Source organism: Tupaia chinensis, unplaced genomic scaffold (genome assembly GCF_000334495.1).
Source record: "Tupaia chinensis unplaced genomic scaffold, TupChi_1.0 Scaffold149921_1, whole genome shotgun sequence".
Taxonomy (NCBI): domain Eukaryota; kingdom Metazoa; phylum Chordata; class Mammalia; order Scandentia; family Tupaiidae; genus Tupaia; species Tupaia belangeri.
Genome location: NW_006209765.1, coordinates 541,182 through 559,943, shown reverse-complemented (window position 1 = coordinate 559,943; position 18,762 = coordinate 541,182). Strand labels below are relative to the sequence as shown.

Genomic DNA, 18,762 nt, shown 5'->3' with positions numbered 1-18,762 from the left:
AATTGTATAAATGCAACTAAAATAACTATAAATCCAAATATATATATGTATATATATTTAAATATACATATATATTTGGATGTATTATTCACATTTAATCACTTCACATCTTTACAGTGTACAAAATATGTTTTTTCCCAGCATAATACCTTGCGTATCAGTCAAGACAAAGACATTATCCTGCACGTTATTATCAGCAAATAACTTTAATTTTTTGTGTCATTTAAATATGTTTTCCCCTCTTCTCCTCCCTTCCCCTATTACCCACCCCCGATAACTACCCTCCACTCTCTATACTGTCCTACTCTCTATGTTGCCCTCCTTGCTATTATACTTTCCAATCTTTCAGTTTCTGCTATAGAGTGCAGACATTCAGTATATATTGAGTGGGGACAAAGTCTGTCTTTTATAGTCTGGCTTGCTTTGCTTAGCATTAGATCTTCCATATTTGTCCATTTTGTATCATTTTTTCCCCCAAATGTCAGAGTCTCATTGTTTTGTATGACTGAATACTACTCCATAGAGTACATATGCCACATTTTTTAACCCATTCATCTATTTTTGGACATTTGGGTTGATTCCATGTCCTAGCAATTGTAAATAATGCTGCAATAAACATGGATGTGCAAGTGTTTTTCTGACTTAGGGTTTTCCTATCCTTTGGGTAAATACCTAAGAGTTCTATTAGGTTTCTGAGGAATCTCCAGATGGTTCTTCACAGTGGTTGTACCAATTTACATTCCCACCAACAGTATAGGAGAGTTCCCTTTTCACCACAACCTCACCAGCACTTGCAATTATTTATTTATTTAAGTTTAGCCATTCTGACTGGGGTTAAGTGGTATCTCATTGTAGTTTTGACTTGCATTTCTCTTATGATAAGAGATGTTGAGCATGTTTTCATATGCTTTTTTGGCCAAATGTATGCCATCCTTGGAGAGTTGTCTGTTTAGCTTATTTTACCCATCTTTTAATTGGACTGATTTTTTTTTTTTCAGATGAGTTGCTTTTGTTCCCTATATATTCAGGTTATCAGTCCCTTATCTGAGGTATAGTTTGCAAATATATTCTCTCACTCTGAGGATTGTCTTCTCACTCTAATTATTGTTTCTTTTGCTGTGCAGAAGCTTCTCAGCCTAATGTCTATTTATAGTCCTACTTATCTATTTTTAGGACTATAAAACTATATTTTAAAGTAATTTTTGTTTTATAAAGTTCAAATTACAGGCTTTCTTCTTCAACAGAAAACTTCACATTTCTTTATCTGTTAACTCTTTCTTCCCTTTGCCCTCCCATGCACCCTCTACCATCCTCCCTTATAGTCTCTGATATCTACACTTATCCTACCTTCTATCATGTCTTCAGATCTTTCAGTTTCTGCCATAGAGTGCACATATTTGGTACATATCGAGTGGGGATATACAGTGTTTCTTTTAAAAGTCTGGCTCACTTTGCTTAACATTAAGTGTTCTATATTCATCCACTTTGAATCAAATAATAGGGTCTCATTGTTTCTTATATCTGAGTTGTATTCTATAGTCCATATGTGCCACAGTTTTACAACCCAGTCATCTGTCTTTGGACACTCAGGTTGATTCTATGTCTTAGCAATTGTGAATAATTATAAAACTATTTTTAAGCAGTTTCCATATGTGCATGAATTTGCCTGCAGGTTCCTTATTATGAGCTACTAGTCAATTTGTTTGTGCCAAACTCAGAGTGTAATAAAAGTCGATATCTGGTTGGACAGGGATATTTTTGCTCTTTCTTAGCCCTTTAAATGTCTTTATAAATTTTAGATTTATAAATTCCAAAAAAGGGCAGTTTTAGATTAGAAAAGATTGTCAAATTCCAGATGTAAATGTTGGAGTTTTGACCAATATTGCATTTTATATATATAGAGAGAGGCAGATATACAGAGATCAATTAAAAGAATTGATATCCATATGGCATTGTGTATTCTTATTGATCTTTCTATTTTTACTTGTCTTTAATATCTTTCAATAAAATCTTACAATTTTATGCATATAGGTCTTATTTTTTTTGTCAGACTTAGTCCTTCGTACCTCATTATTTTATTCTTATTATAGTTGCTTTATAAAAACTAAGTGCTCTGAAGTTAATATATGAATATATGAAACCAACTTTTCTGTGCTATTTCTGTATTTAGACACTTTGCTGAACTATTGGGTCATCAGAAAAGTCATGATTCATTTTTGCATGGAAAAATACATCATGAATTTTCAGACACCATATAATTTCTAGTAAATTATCTGTATATAATATTGACTATCTTTGAAGATAATAATTATCAATAAAGAATATTATTATTTTTTTATTTTATTTTATTTTTTTACTTTACTTCACTGCCTAGGACCTAGCATACAGTGATAAATAAAATCCGTAGTAGTAATATTTCTTGTTTTGTCTCTGATTTTAAAGGGAATTCCTATTTCTCATTAGGAATGAAGTACCTCTATGATGATGCTTTTCAGATTAAAACAGCTCTCTTATATATGAACTTTTCTAGTAGTTTCTATATTGTCTGTGGCTTTCTGTTTTATCAAGTACTTTTTCTGTATCTGTTCAGATATTATTTTCATTGACTTTTTTTTTCTTTTTAAAATTTTTCCACAGGGCATGTGGGCTCACCAGAGAGACTGAGCAACAGGGACAGAGAGGAAGCAATATCCATGGGGAATGATCCTGCTGCAATCTGTTCTCCTCCATTTCTTTCTCCTTTTGGGATTTCAGGCATGCACACACATGTGCCTGGCATGTTTTTCAAGTTTTTCGGTCTGATGCTGGAACCACATAGGCATCCATATCCATGTAGGGTCTGGCCCCCTTTACCACAATGACACTGGTTGACCCCTCTTTTACTTACTGTAAAAAAAAAAAAATCTGTCAATGTGATAAATTATATTTAAAACTTTTCTAATCTAAAACTGCCCTTTCTTGGGACCAGCAGTTGTGGTTCTTGTGGCACTGGACTACCGTATGGCCGACTACAGTTTGGTCCTGGACCTGGCAGCTTGAAAATCATGTCAGGTGCATGTGCTTGTGCTCAAAATCCCAAAAGGAGAGTCGAGGAGAAGGGATTGCAGCATGGCCATCCTCCTGAGGGGTGATTTCCCACTTTCCCTCTCACTGTCTCTTTCTCTGTCATGTGCACTCACCTTATGGCAAAAATCTTAAAAACAAAACAAAACAAAACAAATTTACCTTTTCTAGGATAAACCTAATCTAGTTTATCCTTGAAATTTATAATCATTTTTATATACTTATAGGTTTGATTTCTTATATACCTATAGGTCTGTAATTTTCTTTTCTCAGACAATTTTTTATTCTTTTTTACACCATTTGGTATCAAGGTTATTGAATTCTTGACATAAACTGGGGACTGTCTTCCTCTTTTTGCTTCTCTTATACATTTCTTGTGACACCATCTAAATCATTTGGGCTTGTGGTTCTTTATTGCTGGGAATGCTTTTAAATGACTGTTTCAATTTCAATTTCTTTATTAGTTGTTGAACTACTTAGGTTTTTATTTTTCTTTCTTTTTTTCTGAGCCAGTTTTAAAGAGCATGCTTTTCTCAACGTTTTCAAATGTATCTCATGAAGTTAATAGAAAAATTCTATTCCTAACTTTTTAATCTTTCAAAACTGTGACAATGTCCCCATTTTTATCTGTGCAAGTTTCATGGCTTCTCTCCCTTTCTCTCATTTTTGTTTTTACCTTGACAATCTTCTCCAGAAGATTTTCTATTTTTGAAACTTCATTTTTTTATACAGTATTTGAATTTGTGACAATCTATCTTTTTTAGGATATTATTTTGTTTATATTGATGCAGTTTTATCACAATGTATATATTGCTTAGAATTTGCAGTGCTCTTGCCATGTAAGAACCTGTGACTTTCTTCAGCTGTAGAATACTATCAGGGAATATTGGTTACCTCACTGGATTCCCATGTAGTCAACTGCAGTTCGAGTCTTGGACCTGGCAGCTTAAAACTCACACCAGGGACATGTATGTGTGTGCCAAAATCCCAAGAGAAGAATGGAAGAGAAAGGATTGTGGTTTGGCCACCCCCCATGGAGAGTAATTTCTCAGTTTCTGTCTCTGATGAGCACACATGTCCTATAGCAAAAATCTCTCTAAGAAAAAGGGAAAAAAAGAATACTATCAACTCAAATCTTTGACTACATCTTCTTCATCACTGCCTATATTAACTTCTGGAATTGCTGTTAGATATATTTTAGAGTCCCTTGATATATTTTCCTGGCTTCCTAACCACTCCTTAATACACTGTATTGCTTTATATTTTTGTGTTCATTCTTTCTCAATTCTTTAGTAACATCTTTGGTAATGATCATGCTATCTGTGTTTTATATAGATTGTACACTTTCTATGGAGTTTTAAAAATTAATTAATTTTTTATTGTCAAGTAGTTCTTTTCATGTTTATTCTTTTCCTTCTTTCTTTTTTTTTTTGTTTGTCATAGCATGAGTACACTCTCCAGAGAGAGAGGGAAACTAATGAATCACCCCCTAGAGGGAATGGCCACACCACAGTCCATTCTCCTCTATTCTCTTCTCAGGATTTTGTGCATGCATGCACACACACACACACACACACACACACACACAAATACACACACACACACACACACAAATATACACACACACACACACACGTTTGGCGTGTTTTTTAAGCTGCTGGGTCTGGGACTTGAACCATGCAGTCAGCCATGTGGAATCCAGCTATCTTAACCTCCACAACACCTCCTGACCCATTTTCTTGTTTCGTTTCTGTGTTTCAACTTTCTTTTTCTATTGATCTAATTAATTTTTCAAAAATTTATAAACATATTTTAAAGTCTTCTTTGGACACTTTTTCATTTTCATTTTGCATGGGAAAAATTCATGTACTATCAACTTCATTGTCTTCCTTTTTATAAAAAGTTTATTATTTCTTTTATTAAAAGAGAGAGGGAAACTAATGAATCACCCCCTAGAGGGAATGGCCACACCACAGTCCATTCTCCTCTATTCTCTTCTCAGGATTTTGGGCATGCATGCACACACACACACACACACACACACACACACACACACACACACACACACACACACACAAATACACACACACACACACACACAAATATACACACACACACACACACGTTTGGCGTGTTTTTTAAGCTGCTGGGTCTGGGACTTGAACCATGCAGTCAGCCATGTGGAATCCAGCTATCTTAACCTCCACAACACCTCCTGACCCATTTTCTTGTTTCGTTTCTGTGTTTCAACTTTCTTTTTCTATTGATCTAATTAATTTTTCAAAAATTTATAAACATATTTTAAAGTCTTCTTTGGACACTTTTTCATTTTCATTTTGCATGGGAAAAATTCATGTACTATCAACTTCATTGTCTTCCTTTTTATAAAAAGTTTATTTATTTCTTTAATGAAAGAGAGAGAATGCAAGAGAGAAAGAGAGAGCAACAGAAAGATATCTTCAACAGGGTCTTGGCATGCTGCAATCCTCCCCACCCTGCTCCAGTCTTCCAGAGAGCCAAGATTACGGGTTATGTTCAGGTCAACTTGGAATCTAAACCCCAAGTCCCCCATGTAACTGTATCCCACAATGGATCTGTGAATGGTTTGGGAGTAGATATTGCCCACTTTTCTTGAGTAATAGCCTCTCCCATGAGCATGATGTGATAACTCTACAGGTGCTTCCAGTCAGCACTTGAAAGGAGCACACACCAGAGCCAGGTCTGGTGGCTTAGATGCCTTCCTGAAGAGTCAGTGTGCTGTGTGGCTCAGCATGAGGCTGTTTATGTATTTCTGCCTCTCTAAATTCAAACTCTGCTTGAGCTCTAGCCAGCAGGAGCAGCAGGAGCAGCAGGAGCAGCAACTTTTCTGTCTCCTTTAGCCAGTGGTAGAACTTCAACGTTTCTTTCTGAAGCAGCAAACTTGGCTCAGTCCCCTGTCTTAGATACATGCGTGTAAACTATGCATGCTATAGGACCTACATTTCTAGTTACCCTGTTCTGCTTCTCCAGGTTAGCAGAAAGTCAGATTCATTCTTACTTACCATAATGCATTTCTGTCCCATTTCTAATCTTGAAAGTATGAAATTTCCAGTTCATTGCATGAGCCAGAAATGTCTGGGTGTGACCTCTCACCGAGGTCAGGCTGGCTTCCCCACCACACAATGACATTTACTTCGTGTGTCCTACGTAAGTGAACATTCTGTCACTCGAAGATTCTTTGTAAGACCGAAAGCTCTTCTTTAGAAACAGAGCCACCAAGTCACTTCTTCTGAGGCATGTTTTTAGGCTTCCTTTCTTCTGACCTATGATTCAAATAGCCTGAAAACAATACATCTAACGGGGTAGCTGGGAGAACTAGTTTTTAATCTACTTCTGTTATTTACCAGATTTGTATGTAGTCCATGGAGAATATTCTGTTTATTAAATATTTTATTATCTGTAACAGTTTAGGGATGTGATCAAAATTAAATAGCATATTATCTATGAAAGCACAAATAAAAATATTATTAGGTCGTCAGGGAAGTCATGATGTATTTTTCCATTTTTTCTAAGCAAAATAAAATGCCATATACATGTTTAGCTGAAAACACTGGAAATGTATCTGTTACCAATTCAATGTGTGACAGGGGAGGGTTATTTCAGGGAGCCATCCTTTAATGTAATCCATTCAGCCAAAATGTGTGAAGCAGCTGCTGTACACCAGGCACCGAGTTAGGTCCAGTGAAGTAATGTGGACCAGTGTGGTTAAGTCTCACATGTGCTTTTATTCTCTTTCAACTGTGGAATTTAGATTTGTCCAAATATGAAGTTTTAATGTCAACCACATAGGCACAAAAAGACTCTGAGGAAAATAAGGAAGCTCAGTTATAGGCCAAAAGCTTGTAGTCAATTTGACACTTCTGCTTTTTATGCCAGTATTTTCTTCATTTACTTGACAATGTACTTAGATGATTGAACCAGATCAACAAATTAGATATTGTAAAAATTTTCTTTTGGGGCCAGCAGATGGCATGGTGGTTAAGGCACTTGACTCCTACATGGTTAACAGTGGTTCGAGTCCCAGACCCGGAGGCTTGAAACTCATGCTACACAGGTATGTGTGTGTGCCCAAAATCCAGAGAAGAGAGTGGAGGAGAAGGATTGTAGCATTGCCATCCTCTTTGGAGGATGATAGCTCACTTTCTCTCCATCTCTCTCTTCTCTGATGAACACATATGCCCTATGGCAAAAATCTCTCCCCTTCTCCCAAAAGAAAAGTTTTAGTTTTATAAAAATTAACTATTTGACAAGACTTGACTTTTTAGATAGTGAATGTACAAATGTATCTTCCTCTTTTTTTCTTCCTCTTCTTTCTATGTTTAGTTTGACTGTCTACCTACCCTTGTATTCTTCTACTCAGCTCTATCCCCTATAGGAGATCATTTTTATTTTTTTAAGAAAGAAGAAAAGGCTTGATATATATGCCAGGTCCTTGCGAGTCCTTATTTCTGACCTTTACATTACCTCAGGTTTACACAGGTAATGAAAGATGTGCTTAGGATAGTCTAGTAGTCCTCTAGCTATTCTAAACTCTATTATAGTATACAAAGAAGAAATTAACTGAGACATGCATTTTTTTTTTTTTTACTGTGATTTTTTGCTTGTATATTATATGGGCAGCCATAAGGATTGCTGTTAAAGGTTACTATTATCAAGATTTAGAAAATCCTGTCCAGGGATCACTCAGGCCCAGAAGACTTAAAAATAAACCATGTTCTCTTTAAGCATTCAATAATGTTCATGTAATTTTGTTATTCTCGTCTTAGGCCTTCTCCAAAATTTGCTTTTGTCCTTTCTTTCAGTTTTCATCTACTCCTTCCCAGTTGCAGATCCATAAAACTGTTTTCAACTAGGCAGTCTTTTCTTTTGCATGTGTCCATAGGCAAACCTGAACTGTGTCCACTTGCTTGACTTGCTATGGAGATCTGAAATGGCAAAGCAAGGGATAGAGCAGAGAACAAGGAACAGCAGGGAGCATGAGCCTCTGACTGTCTTGTCAGTGTCTCCTGTCATTTGTTTTCAATTTCCATTGCCTGAGCCCTTCTATGGTCTACGGCAGGCTTTGTGTGTTGGTTGTCTTGACAGCCACTTCACGCTACTGCAGGTCATTATTTGTGTACTGAGGCAGCCAAGGAAGGAAGCAGTTAAGAATTTAGGAGGTCTAACAGTGTTCTAAATTTAGTCTTTCAAGGATGCATTTCAATACATATCTGCTTTCTGGTTTTTTTTTTTTTTGGTGTGGAAAATGAATGGTTCAGCATAAAAGGCTGTTTCAGTGACACAGGCATATAGGTTGTTGATGATAGTTACTGAGTATTTACTAAATTCTAGTCACTGTCCTAAACATTCTACATCTATTAAGTCATTTAATCCTCATGAGTATTCTAGAATTTAGGGTCTATTATTGTCTTCATCCTGAGGAAGGGTGAATCCTAGGGTATAAATTTTTGCCTGAACAGCTAGTAAGTTCTTATAAACTACAATCTGGTTATATATATATATATATTTTTTTTTTAAGGTACTTTTTTTGTTTATCTTGTTTTTTTGAAAGAAAACTTGTTGGATGCTACTTAGATTATTCTTGTCAAAGTAGTATTTCCAATATCTTCCTTTTATTCAGCACAAATCTTTTAAATGAGTAGGAAGGGTTGAAAGTGCTGGAAAGAAAAGGAAAAATTTGATTACAAATTTTAACTCCTAGCCTTAAATTGCCATCTTGACTGGGGTTTCCTACTAATTAGCACTTTTTTTTTTTCTTCTTTCTCACAGCAAACCTTGAAGAAAAAATGTGTGGAGTTCAGATCTCTGCAATTACAGGAACAGCGCCTGCTTCACGGTAAATGTGACTTCCTGTTCTGAAACCACACTAACATTTCATCCTTTCAGTATTTCTGCCTCTCAGTTGTTCTAAGACTGTCCTTATTATAAGAAAAATTTGTCTTGTACTGATCAAGAATACTTGACTGGTTCTTTGTATGAACTTCGGAGTGAACTATGTATTTGGAGGAAGGGTATGTCAAGTCACATCTCTTCTCCATATGCATGACACACATGAACATGAAAACATGAACGCACCTGTAAATGCATCTGGAGATTTTAGAAGAGTACTAGGAAAGATTGTCTGATTTTCTCACCACTTCAGCAAAGGATGAAAATGATCATGACTCATAGTCTGGGCAGTTCTCAGAAACTATTGCGCTGGAATGGTCGCATGTTTCTTGAGTAGAGCTACTATCATATTTTTTTCAGATTGTGCATGTTCCATTTATGCAGAGAAATTCTTTTCCATGACTCTAAGACTGAGACATAAATGTGTAAGATTATTAAAACAGTAAATGCATCACTTGCCTTTGCATACATTCTGAAGGAAATAATTGAGTGTAAAATTTGTTGATTTGCCACATGCTAGGTTACTAATGTAATCTGAAGAATGAACTTTTATATACAAAGAGTTCACCAAAGGCACTACCTATGTGGGCGTGAAATATAGGTTATATCTTTCTTTGATAGCGCCAAGCTAAAAAGCCCTATTTACAACCCAGAATATCTGTGAAAAGTGGTAATTCATTTGTTTACAGAAAAATATACAATTTAATCCTTAATTAGGCACTAATTTATAGCTAAGAGATTTGGGTTGAAGTTCTGTTTTCTTTAAAAAAATAGAAATCTTTGAAACTTATGCATGAGTTACTTCTCTTTTTTATGTTATCATATAATAGTTTAAAATACTCATAATAGATTTTCTGTGATCTAACTTTTTCTAGAGAGACAGACACACTAAGACTTCTTTGCAGCCCTGTTAACTCAGTGACATCAGAGATTTCTGGAGATAGAAGGGTGTTTTAGAAACTTTCGTCTCACTTCTAGAGCCTGAATATCTCAGGAAATGTAGTCTGTCCTGAAGTTTTATAGAAACAGCTTTGTTATGAACAAGATCTTTAGGTCTAGATTTTTACAACGTCATTGTTGTATACAAGTTTTGAGCGAGCAAGGGAGGTCTTTACTTTTTCTAGACCAAGAGTAAATACCCAGGGCATGAAATTCTATGAGGCAATTTGCTCTCTAATCAAATGAACTCTGTTAGCTCGTAGCAAAATGAAATAAAGTAGGTTGCACTAGCAAAAGAAGTAAGCCTTATGCTTAGTCATTGCAGGGTTGGTTATACTCAACCTTGCAAATTATGAGGAAAAACAGTCTCTTTTTATACTGTCAATTAGAGACAAAGAAGATCAGTACTCTCTTTTAACAGCATGCCAAATAGTGTAGAAACAGGTGCAGTATGGACAGGATGTTGGTGGATGATTAACATTTGAGTTTAGAGAGGCCAGATACAGGTTAGGAGGGTTTGTCTAGGCAGATAAAATTTAATTTCCTCAACTAAATGATAACTTATTTGAAGACAGGGTTGCTTTCTGGATCCAGTACAACTCCAGAGCATTTAAGTATTCCAAGATAAAATTTAGAATATTGAGGTTGGAAGATATGTATCAATATTTGATGTTACAAATAAATTATGTTATAAACACCTTGAATTCTCTGTTTTATTACTGTGTCTGATGGGACCAGCATACGGCATAATGGTTATGTTGCTGGACTCCCACACAGTCAACCACAGTTTGAGTCCCGGACCTGGTGACTTAAAAATTCACTCCATGTGCATGTGCGTGCATCCCCCAAATCCTGAGAGGTGTACAGAGGAGAAGGAATTGTGGCATGACCCTTGGCGGGGTGATTTCTCACTTTCTGTCTCTCTGTCTTTCTGGTGAGTGCATGTACCCTAGAGCAAAAATTTCTCTAAAAAACAAAAAGCAAAATTAACTATGTCCCATATATTTCAAGTGATTTTATAATAATTTTACAGTTACTTTGAAAAGGTAGTAACTAAAAATCAGAGGAACTAAGACAGCATTTCCCTAAGTATATTCTTTGGACACCATTTCTGTAAGAATATTAATTAATGGTCATTTAAGTTTAAGAAATGATAACTTGGGAGGTTCACAAGTCACATTAATTGAGCTGAACCATTTTCCTATGAAACATCTTGTTTAAATGATTCTAACATTATGATTTTTGTGACTGTAGAACCTTTTGCTTGGAAACTGGTTCATGAACAATTTGTTGGGGAACCCTACTCTAAGCTTTATCAAATGACCTTATATATAGTCAATCATTCATGCAAGTTTAAGCTCAGTGAAAAAAATTATTCACCTTGATTCTTATGTTCTTCAGAGAGAAATGCTGGTATGTTTATTTATAAGGAATGAGGGTCAGATCCATTCCACAACAGACTTTGTTTTCTGTGTGCTAGGTGACACAGCTACCTGCCTAAATTCGGAAAACATGGACTTGGATGAATTATCTTTGTTTGGAAGCCTGCCTGGGCCAGGCCCTGCCCTCATGGACCGGGACCGATTGTCCAGTGAGAGCAGCTTTAAGAGCTGGCCAAGCTCCATGACGGTGGACAGCGAGGACGGCTACCAGACTTGCATGTCGGAGGACTCCAGTAGGGGCGCCTTCAGCCGGCAGACAAGCACGGACGACGAGTGCTTTGTCCCCAAGGATGGCGACGATCTTCTGAGGCGGTCTTCTTCAAGGAGGAACCGCAGTGTCAGTACCGCCAGCAGCGGATCCATGTCTCCCTTGTGGGAGGGCAACTTCTCAAGCATGTTTGGGACCCTGCCCCGGAAGAATAGAAGGGGAAGTGTCCGGAAGCAACTCTTGAAATTCATCCCTGGCCTTCATCGGCCTGTGGAAGAGGAAGAGAGTCGCTTTTGAGGGGTTGTGGTGCCCTTTTTTAATTTCACAGATATCTTTACAGTGCGGCAGAGCGACTCCATCCAGCTTGGTGGGGAAATTCAGATAGACTGTGAAACTGACATACCATTTGACAGCAGAAGTGAGTTATAAGTTTTTATATCATTTTTTTTCCTTAAATCATTTTCCAACCAGAAAAGCTCAAGTTCTAAGCTGACATGAGGGAAATTAAATAATAAGTTAGATAACATAATGAATTAATGCAAATAGCTGCTTATTCTAATGCTACAGTGAAAGCAAGAGTCATATTTATTTTATAGATTATCTTTGTGAAAAATTGAAATTTTTTTGGAGTCAAATGTGAATAGGGAGTGATAGAATATAATTATCTAGTCTAACTTCCATAGGTTAATTGGTCGGTTTTGTAACTTTGTCTGCTTAAGCTCGGTCACCTCTAGGAGGCTTAACCTTAGCCAACTTTGAATGTTCCTGTTCAAATCCCTGAAAGATGATTAATAAAGATGACCATCAGTCTCTTCTCACGCCTGTAGTGACAATACTTCAGAAAGTATAAGATTCAATAGGAGGGATTAAACTAACTCTAGAACCATGGAAAGATGTTGTCTGAGATAGATACTGAGGAAGATTATATTTTTTTAATAAGTGGTCTAAACAAAATTGGTGGGAATGCTATTATTCTTGCCAGATTCAATTTTTATTTTGCTTAAGCATTGATAGCAAGTCTATTTTTCTCAGAATTTTAAATTTTGTAATTATTACTCTTACTGTCTTCGCTACAAATGTCTGAAGTCCAAAAAGTGAGAGGCTGAAAAAGACTCCTTTTGTAGATTTTTTTTTTACATTACTCCTCAATTTATATTACATATTCCAGATAATTATCACCTCAGCATTCTTTTGCCTGTTATGTTGGAATCTCATTACTTCTAGCCTTTCAATTATGCTTTATTCGGTATCCACCAAAGTCTGCTCATTACCAGTATTCTAGAGTAGACAATCTGGGCTATGTAATAATAGTCCTTACTGATTTTAAGCTGCATTGGCATACATATGTGTGTGTGCATATTTGGGAGATATACAGAGGGACGACTTTGAGTGAAACTGAAACACTTAATGTAAACTTCTGACTAATCTAAGTAATGACTCCTTTGAGAAACAAGAGGGTAGGGCAAAGAAGAAAGAAATAATAACATATAAACAAAGTTATAGTTGGGATCTGCTTTCAATTAGTTTTATAAGATCAGGAACATCCATTGGGCTCGGTATAGAGGCATTCAGATGAAGGGCCACAGGTAGAACCCTTCAGGAATGATACAATCTTGTCTACCATTTCCTGAATGCCTTGTAGGCTGAAGGCACTTTGCAGAAGTCCCCACAACAACGCTATAAATGTGTAAGGCACATAGAACAAGAAGGAAGAAGTTGAGAGACAGTCCCATGGTCACAGGGCTAGACAGTGGCAAGGCTGAAAAACACCTGCTCTTTCTGACTTTAGCCTATCCTCTTAGTCTCTGGATTGGCTGGCTCTGTGTGGTTATTACTCTAGTACTTTTTATTCTCCTCAGACAAGAATACTTAAAATGCACAATTGTATATACTATAGAAGCAAGTATACTGTCCTTGGTAAAAAGGAAAACAAGCAGACATTAAAGGTGACTGACTCTCTTGGCTTTCACAATCAAGTTTTGTGATATAAGGACAGGAATACCTGTGTGGGTAGCCCAGCATTTATTTTCAATAAGCGCTTGAAAACCTGTTATGATTCCATTGGTTTTACTCATTTTTCATCATTGTCTAGCATTATCATATCAAAGATCTGCTTAAGTGAATGCAGCATTTCCTGTTAATTCTATTTTTAGAAGTTCAAAGAATAGAAATATCCCATTTATTTGAGGAAAGATAACCTTAAAGTCTTCTACAGTGTGAAAAAAATATTTCAAGAACTTTCACAGGTGATCTGGGAAAGCAGACCACAGTTCATTTGCTTTTCTTGTGGCTTTAACACAGACATATAATACTTCCGTATGACAGTAAACAGCATACGGGAAGGGACAGAACAAGAATCCCTTTAGACTATAATAAGAATTAGAGTCAAGAGTTAGCTATGTTGTGGGAAGAAAGAAAAGCACTTGTTAACTAAGTACAGGAAGGAAGGGTATGTTATGCTTTTTTAGTGTTTATAAGCTGGAAAAAAAAAAAAAAACCCTAGCTTTTGTTTAGTGGAAATGAAAGTCAATTTCTCACAGCAGAGCTTTTCACACTGAGGCTGATTTCAATGGAGCTTAAAAAGAATGATCTGGAACATAGTGGTTGATATTGATGTAATTTATTAGGAAAGTAATTGAAAATATTTTTTGTTTTGCTTTATTTTCCCCCAAAGTTGTCAAATATATAATATCACTGATTACAGTAATTGACAATTTGTTATTAAAATGCATTTTTCAAGAATGGCATTTGATAAACCAAATTTAAATAAAGCATGTTAAGGATTACTTTATCATATGGTTGAAAGAACCAATCCATGTCAAACAGACTGAAAATATATTTTTTGAAAAAAACTTCTATCCATCACTTTCTATTTTTGGATACCTTTATATTTTAGGCACTTAATACAAACTATTAAAATCCCAGTTTCAATCGAAGAAATCAAACTCTGGCATAGTTTTTGTGTATTGATCATAAAGTATAAGTATTTATGAATGTACATAAACTATAAATAACACATAATTGTATTAAGCACTTCAGATCATAAAAGTATTGTTACTTTATGGGTTATAAAATAAAAATATGATACCTTTCTGAAATAAAGAGTGTTGCTTCGCAGTGTCAGTACTTTCTCTGTCCCTTTCTCTTACTCCTTCTCTCTCTAAATGAAGTGACCTGCTTAAAAATACTTTTTAAAGACTGGCTCTTATCACATTTCTTTGAAGCCATTAAAAGTTATTAAAAAAAGATATTACCTAATTAATTGAGGTTTTGCACTTGCAACACTTTCCTATTGCTGTTGAACAAACTTAGAAACTTAAAACATATTTGTTATCTGAAAGTCTCTGTGGGTCAGGAATCCAGGCCCAGGTTAGCTAGATCTGCTCAGGGTCTGTACACTGGCGATCAAGATGTTGCCCAGGGTTGAACCTTGAGAGAGGAATCCACTTTTAAGCTCCTTCTGGTTATTTTCAGGGTCAGGGTTATTTTCTTGTTGCCGTACAACCGCTAGCAGGTTGTTCTTCAAAGCTAGCAACGGAAAGGAAAAGAGAGAGGCTTCCAGCAAGACAGTCTTAATACAATGTATTATCACAGGAATGATATTTCATCTCCTTTGCTGCATAACATAACCATTGGGGTGACTTCCTTTTATCTTCATCATATTCTGTAACATACTCATGAACATGAATGATATCCTGTCACCTTTGACAGGATGGGAGTGACTTCCCATCAACTGTAGCATATTCTGTATGTCAAAAATAAGTCTCAGGTCCAATCCACACTCAAGAAGCATGTACGACACAAAGGCATGACATCAGTCAGTGGAACCAGGAGACCTCCTTATAGTCTACTTACAGTACCCTTCAGGGACTCCACAAATTTGTTAATATAAAGATATTAAGTCTTCAAATCCTTCTGAGCAAAAATAAATCACGAGTTTCATCCTCTTAATTTCTATATTAAAAAAAAGGTAATATTTAAAATACTTCGAAATTTGGGACCAGCAGATGGCGTAGTGGTCGCGTTGCTGGACTCCTACCTGGTCCACTGCAGTTTGAGTTCAGAGCCGCTGGCTTGAAATTCATGGTGGCCGTGTGTGTGTGTGTGTGTGTGTGTGTGTGTGTGTGTGTGAGTGAGCCCAAGATCCCAAGAGGAGAATAGAAGAGACAGAATTACAGTGTGACCATCCCCTCTGGGGGGGTGAGGGGGTGATTTCTTACCTTCACCTCACTGTCTCTTCCTCTCTTTCCAGTGAGCATGCACAACTGAAGGCAAAAACCTCTTTAAAAACAATAGCCAACCCCTTCCCAAACACACACACACACACACACACACACACACAAAACCCAAAAAACCAAACCTTTGGAATTAAAGAACTTGGCCAAGTTTGTATAACTAGTGAAAATGCTGAGTAGGAAACAGAATCTGGGTCTACTATTGACCTCCTAACTTTGTCTCTTAGCTGCATGGAATGGCAGGAGATCTTTTTTTAAAATTTTAAAATTTTGTTTTATTTTTATTATTTTATTATTTGAGATCCTAAAATAATATTAAAGCATAAATAAATTAATTACTTGCTTTGAAATTCCACACAGGGAATCTGAATATCTTTAAGTAAATTCAGCGACTGACATACTGAACTTTGACACGTCTATGCAGGTGTATCTTCTTTCTTTATTATTATTTTTCTTTATTAAGGACAGAATATTTGTGTGCAATAAAGAGCGAGAGAGAGAGAAAGAAAGAGAGGAGCCCCCTCCACAGAGTCTGATCATATAACCCCTTCCTCCTGTCCTCCAGTCAATTGGATCACAGGCTCTTGTGAATATGCCCACTGTTTTGAACTGACCAGGCTGGGGATCTGAACCACAATTGCCATGTGGAATCCTTGAGCAGCACATTACTTTTGCACCATAGAGCTGGGCTGAAATGTGAATCTTTATGAACAGAGGTCAGGAGGAATTCCTCAGGAGAATAAACACAATACTCATTATCAAAATCATATAGCACAAAATAAAATGATCAACCATAAGCAAAGGTTTGGGAATACTATGAACAAAATGATCCCAACTTGAGGAAATAACAGTTGGAAAGAATGTTAACATGTATATATGTTAGGAATAGAAGATAACAACCTCAACTTGATAAAGAACATACAATAAAAAAATCTGTAGCTATTATCATAATGGTAGTAAACAGGATGTTTTCTTCCTAAGATGCGATATGAAACAAAGATTTCTATCACTACTCCTATCTGACATTGTACTGAAAATTCTAACTAGTGCAATCAGTCAAGGAGAGGATATAAAAGGTAGGCAAATTGGAAAGGAAGAGAAGAAACTGCCTTCATGAATAATTTGTTGTCTGTGCAAAATTCCATACCATAAAAATACAAGAAAAATTTCTGAAATTAATAAGAGAGTATAGCAAGGTTACAGGATACTTGATTAATACACGAAAGCCAATTATATTTCCATGCAACAGCAATGAGCAATTGGATTTTGCAATTTAAAAAATAATGTATTTATAAAGAGCACCAAAAAATTAAATACTTAGGTATAACTCAAACAAAATGTTTCTATGATCTCTGTGAGAAACTTTAAAACTCCAATTAACGAAATCAAGGAAAATTAAATAAATAGATAGATATTCTGTATTCATGGGTTAAAAGACTAAAAGATTTGTTATATCAGTTTCATTCAACTAGTTCTGTAGATTTAGTGCAATCCTAATCAAAATTCCAGCCAGAAAAGAATTTGTAGAGGCCTCCAAAATCTCTGGTCTGTCTCACTGTTGGAGGTCTTCTCCTGTGTGATGTCATTCTGTGAAAACTGGGAGAAGTATTTGCTTTGCCTAATGTCCAGACACAATTACAAAGAGTCAAGTGAAACTAAGAATGAAAAAGAAATATTTCAAAGAAACAAGGCAGTTCTCCAGAAATTGACTCCAATAAAATGGAGTCGTACGATTTATCTGACAGAAAACTAAAAACAACTCTCTCATAAGATGCTCACCAGGTCAAAACAATAATGCATGAACAAAGTGAAAATTGTAACATAGATATAGAAAGTACTGGAATATACCAAATACAAACTATCGAGCTGAAGAATACAATAACAACTGAAAAATTAGCAAAAAATATTCAGCAGCAGACAAGATTAAGGAGAAAGATAGACCAGCAACTTGAAGACAGATCACTAGAAATTATCTGGTCAAATGAACAACAACAAAAAAGAATAGAGAAGAAAGCTTAAGACACTTACAGATCACCACCAAGTAGATCAATATGGACATTATGGAAGTTCCAGAAAGACAACAGAGAAAAAAGAAAGAAAGTTTATTTTGAGGGGGCCAGCAGATTGTGTGGTAGTTAGAGCACTGGACTCCCATGTGACCAAATGCAGTTCAAACGCAGTCTCGGACCTGGTGGCTGGCTTTTTCACTTTATTTGCTCTGTCTCTGTCTTTCTCTTGCTCCCCACTGTGCACATGTGCCCTGTACAAATTAAAATCATAATAAATAAAAGTAAATACTTCTTTTTTAAAAAGAGAAATAATAGCTGAAAACTTCCCAAAATTAGAGAAAGAAATGCACATCCCGGCCCAAAAGCTCAGAAGATGTCATGAAAATAAATTAACCAAAAAAAGTCCAAACTGAAATACATTACAAATTGCCAAAAGTCCAAGACAATGAGAAGTCTGAAAGCGGAAAGAGAAAAAGTACATGTTATAATATATTATATGTAAGGAAACTTTTTTTTAAAAATGTTTTTGCTCTAGGGCACCCACCAGAAAGGGAGAACAGAAGAGAGAGAAGAGAGAAAGTGAGAAATAACCTCCCGGGGGGAAGGGGGGGATGGCCATGCTGCAATCCTTCTTTTTGGAATTTTGGACACACATTCATGATTTTCAGAATGCTGAGTTTGGGACTCCAACTGTGCAACCTCCATGCTAGCTGCTGACCCTACAAGGAAACTTTCATAAGACTACCAGCAGCTTTTTCTAGCAAAAACCTTGTCAGAAAGAAGAGAGATCATGAATTCAAAATGCTGAGAGGCAAAAGTGCAACCAATAATCCCTACCTGGAAAAATTCTTCTTCAAAAATAAAAGAGAAATTGGGGACCAGCAGGTGGTGAAGTTTTAAGGCGCTGGACACTCCCACATGGCCGACCCTGGTTTGCG

The 18,762-nt window shown here is 36.2% G+C and overlaps 1 protein-coding gene across 2 annotated transcripts in view; it reads left to right on the top strand.

Moving 5' to 3' along the window:
• Positions 1-14,682, top strand: part of CYTIP (cytohesin 1 interacting protein) — a 46,750-nt gene extending 32,068 nt beyond the window's left edge. For both annotated transcript variants that reach the window (XM_027769488.1, XM_006171586.3), the window contains 2 exons: positions 8,872-8,938; positions 11,411-14,682. In XM_027769488.1, coding sequence (XP_027625289.1) covers positions 8,872-8,938; positions 11,411-11,877 — 534 coding nt within the window. In that variant the 3' untranslated portion in view covers positions 11,878-14,682. The remainder of the gene's footprint in view (positions 1-8,871; positions 8,939-11,410) is intronic.
• Positions 14,683-18,762: the final 4,080 nt, after the last annotated feature.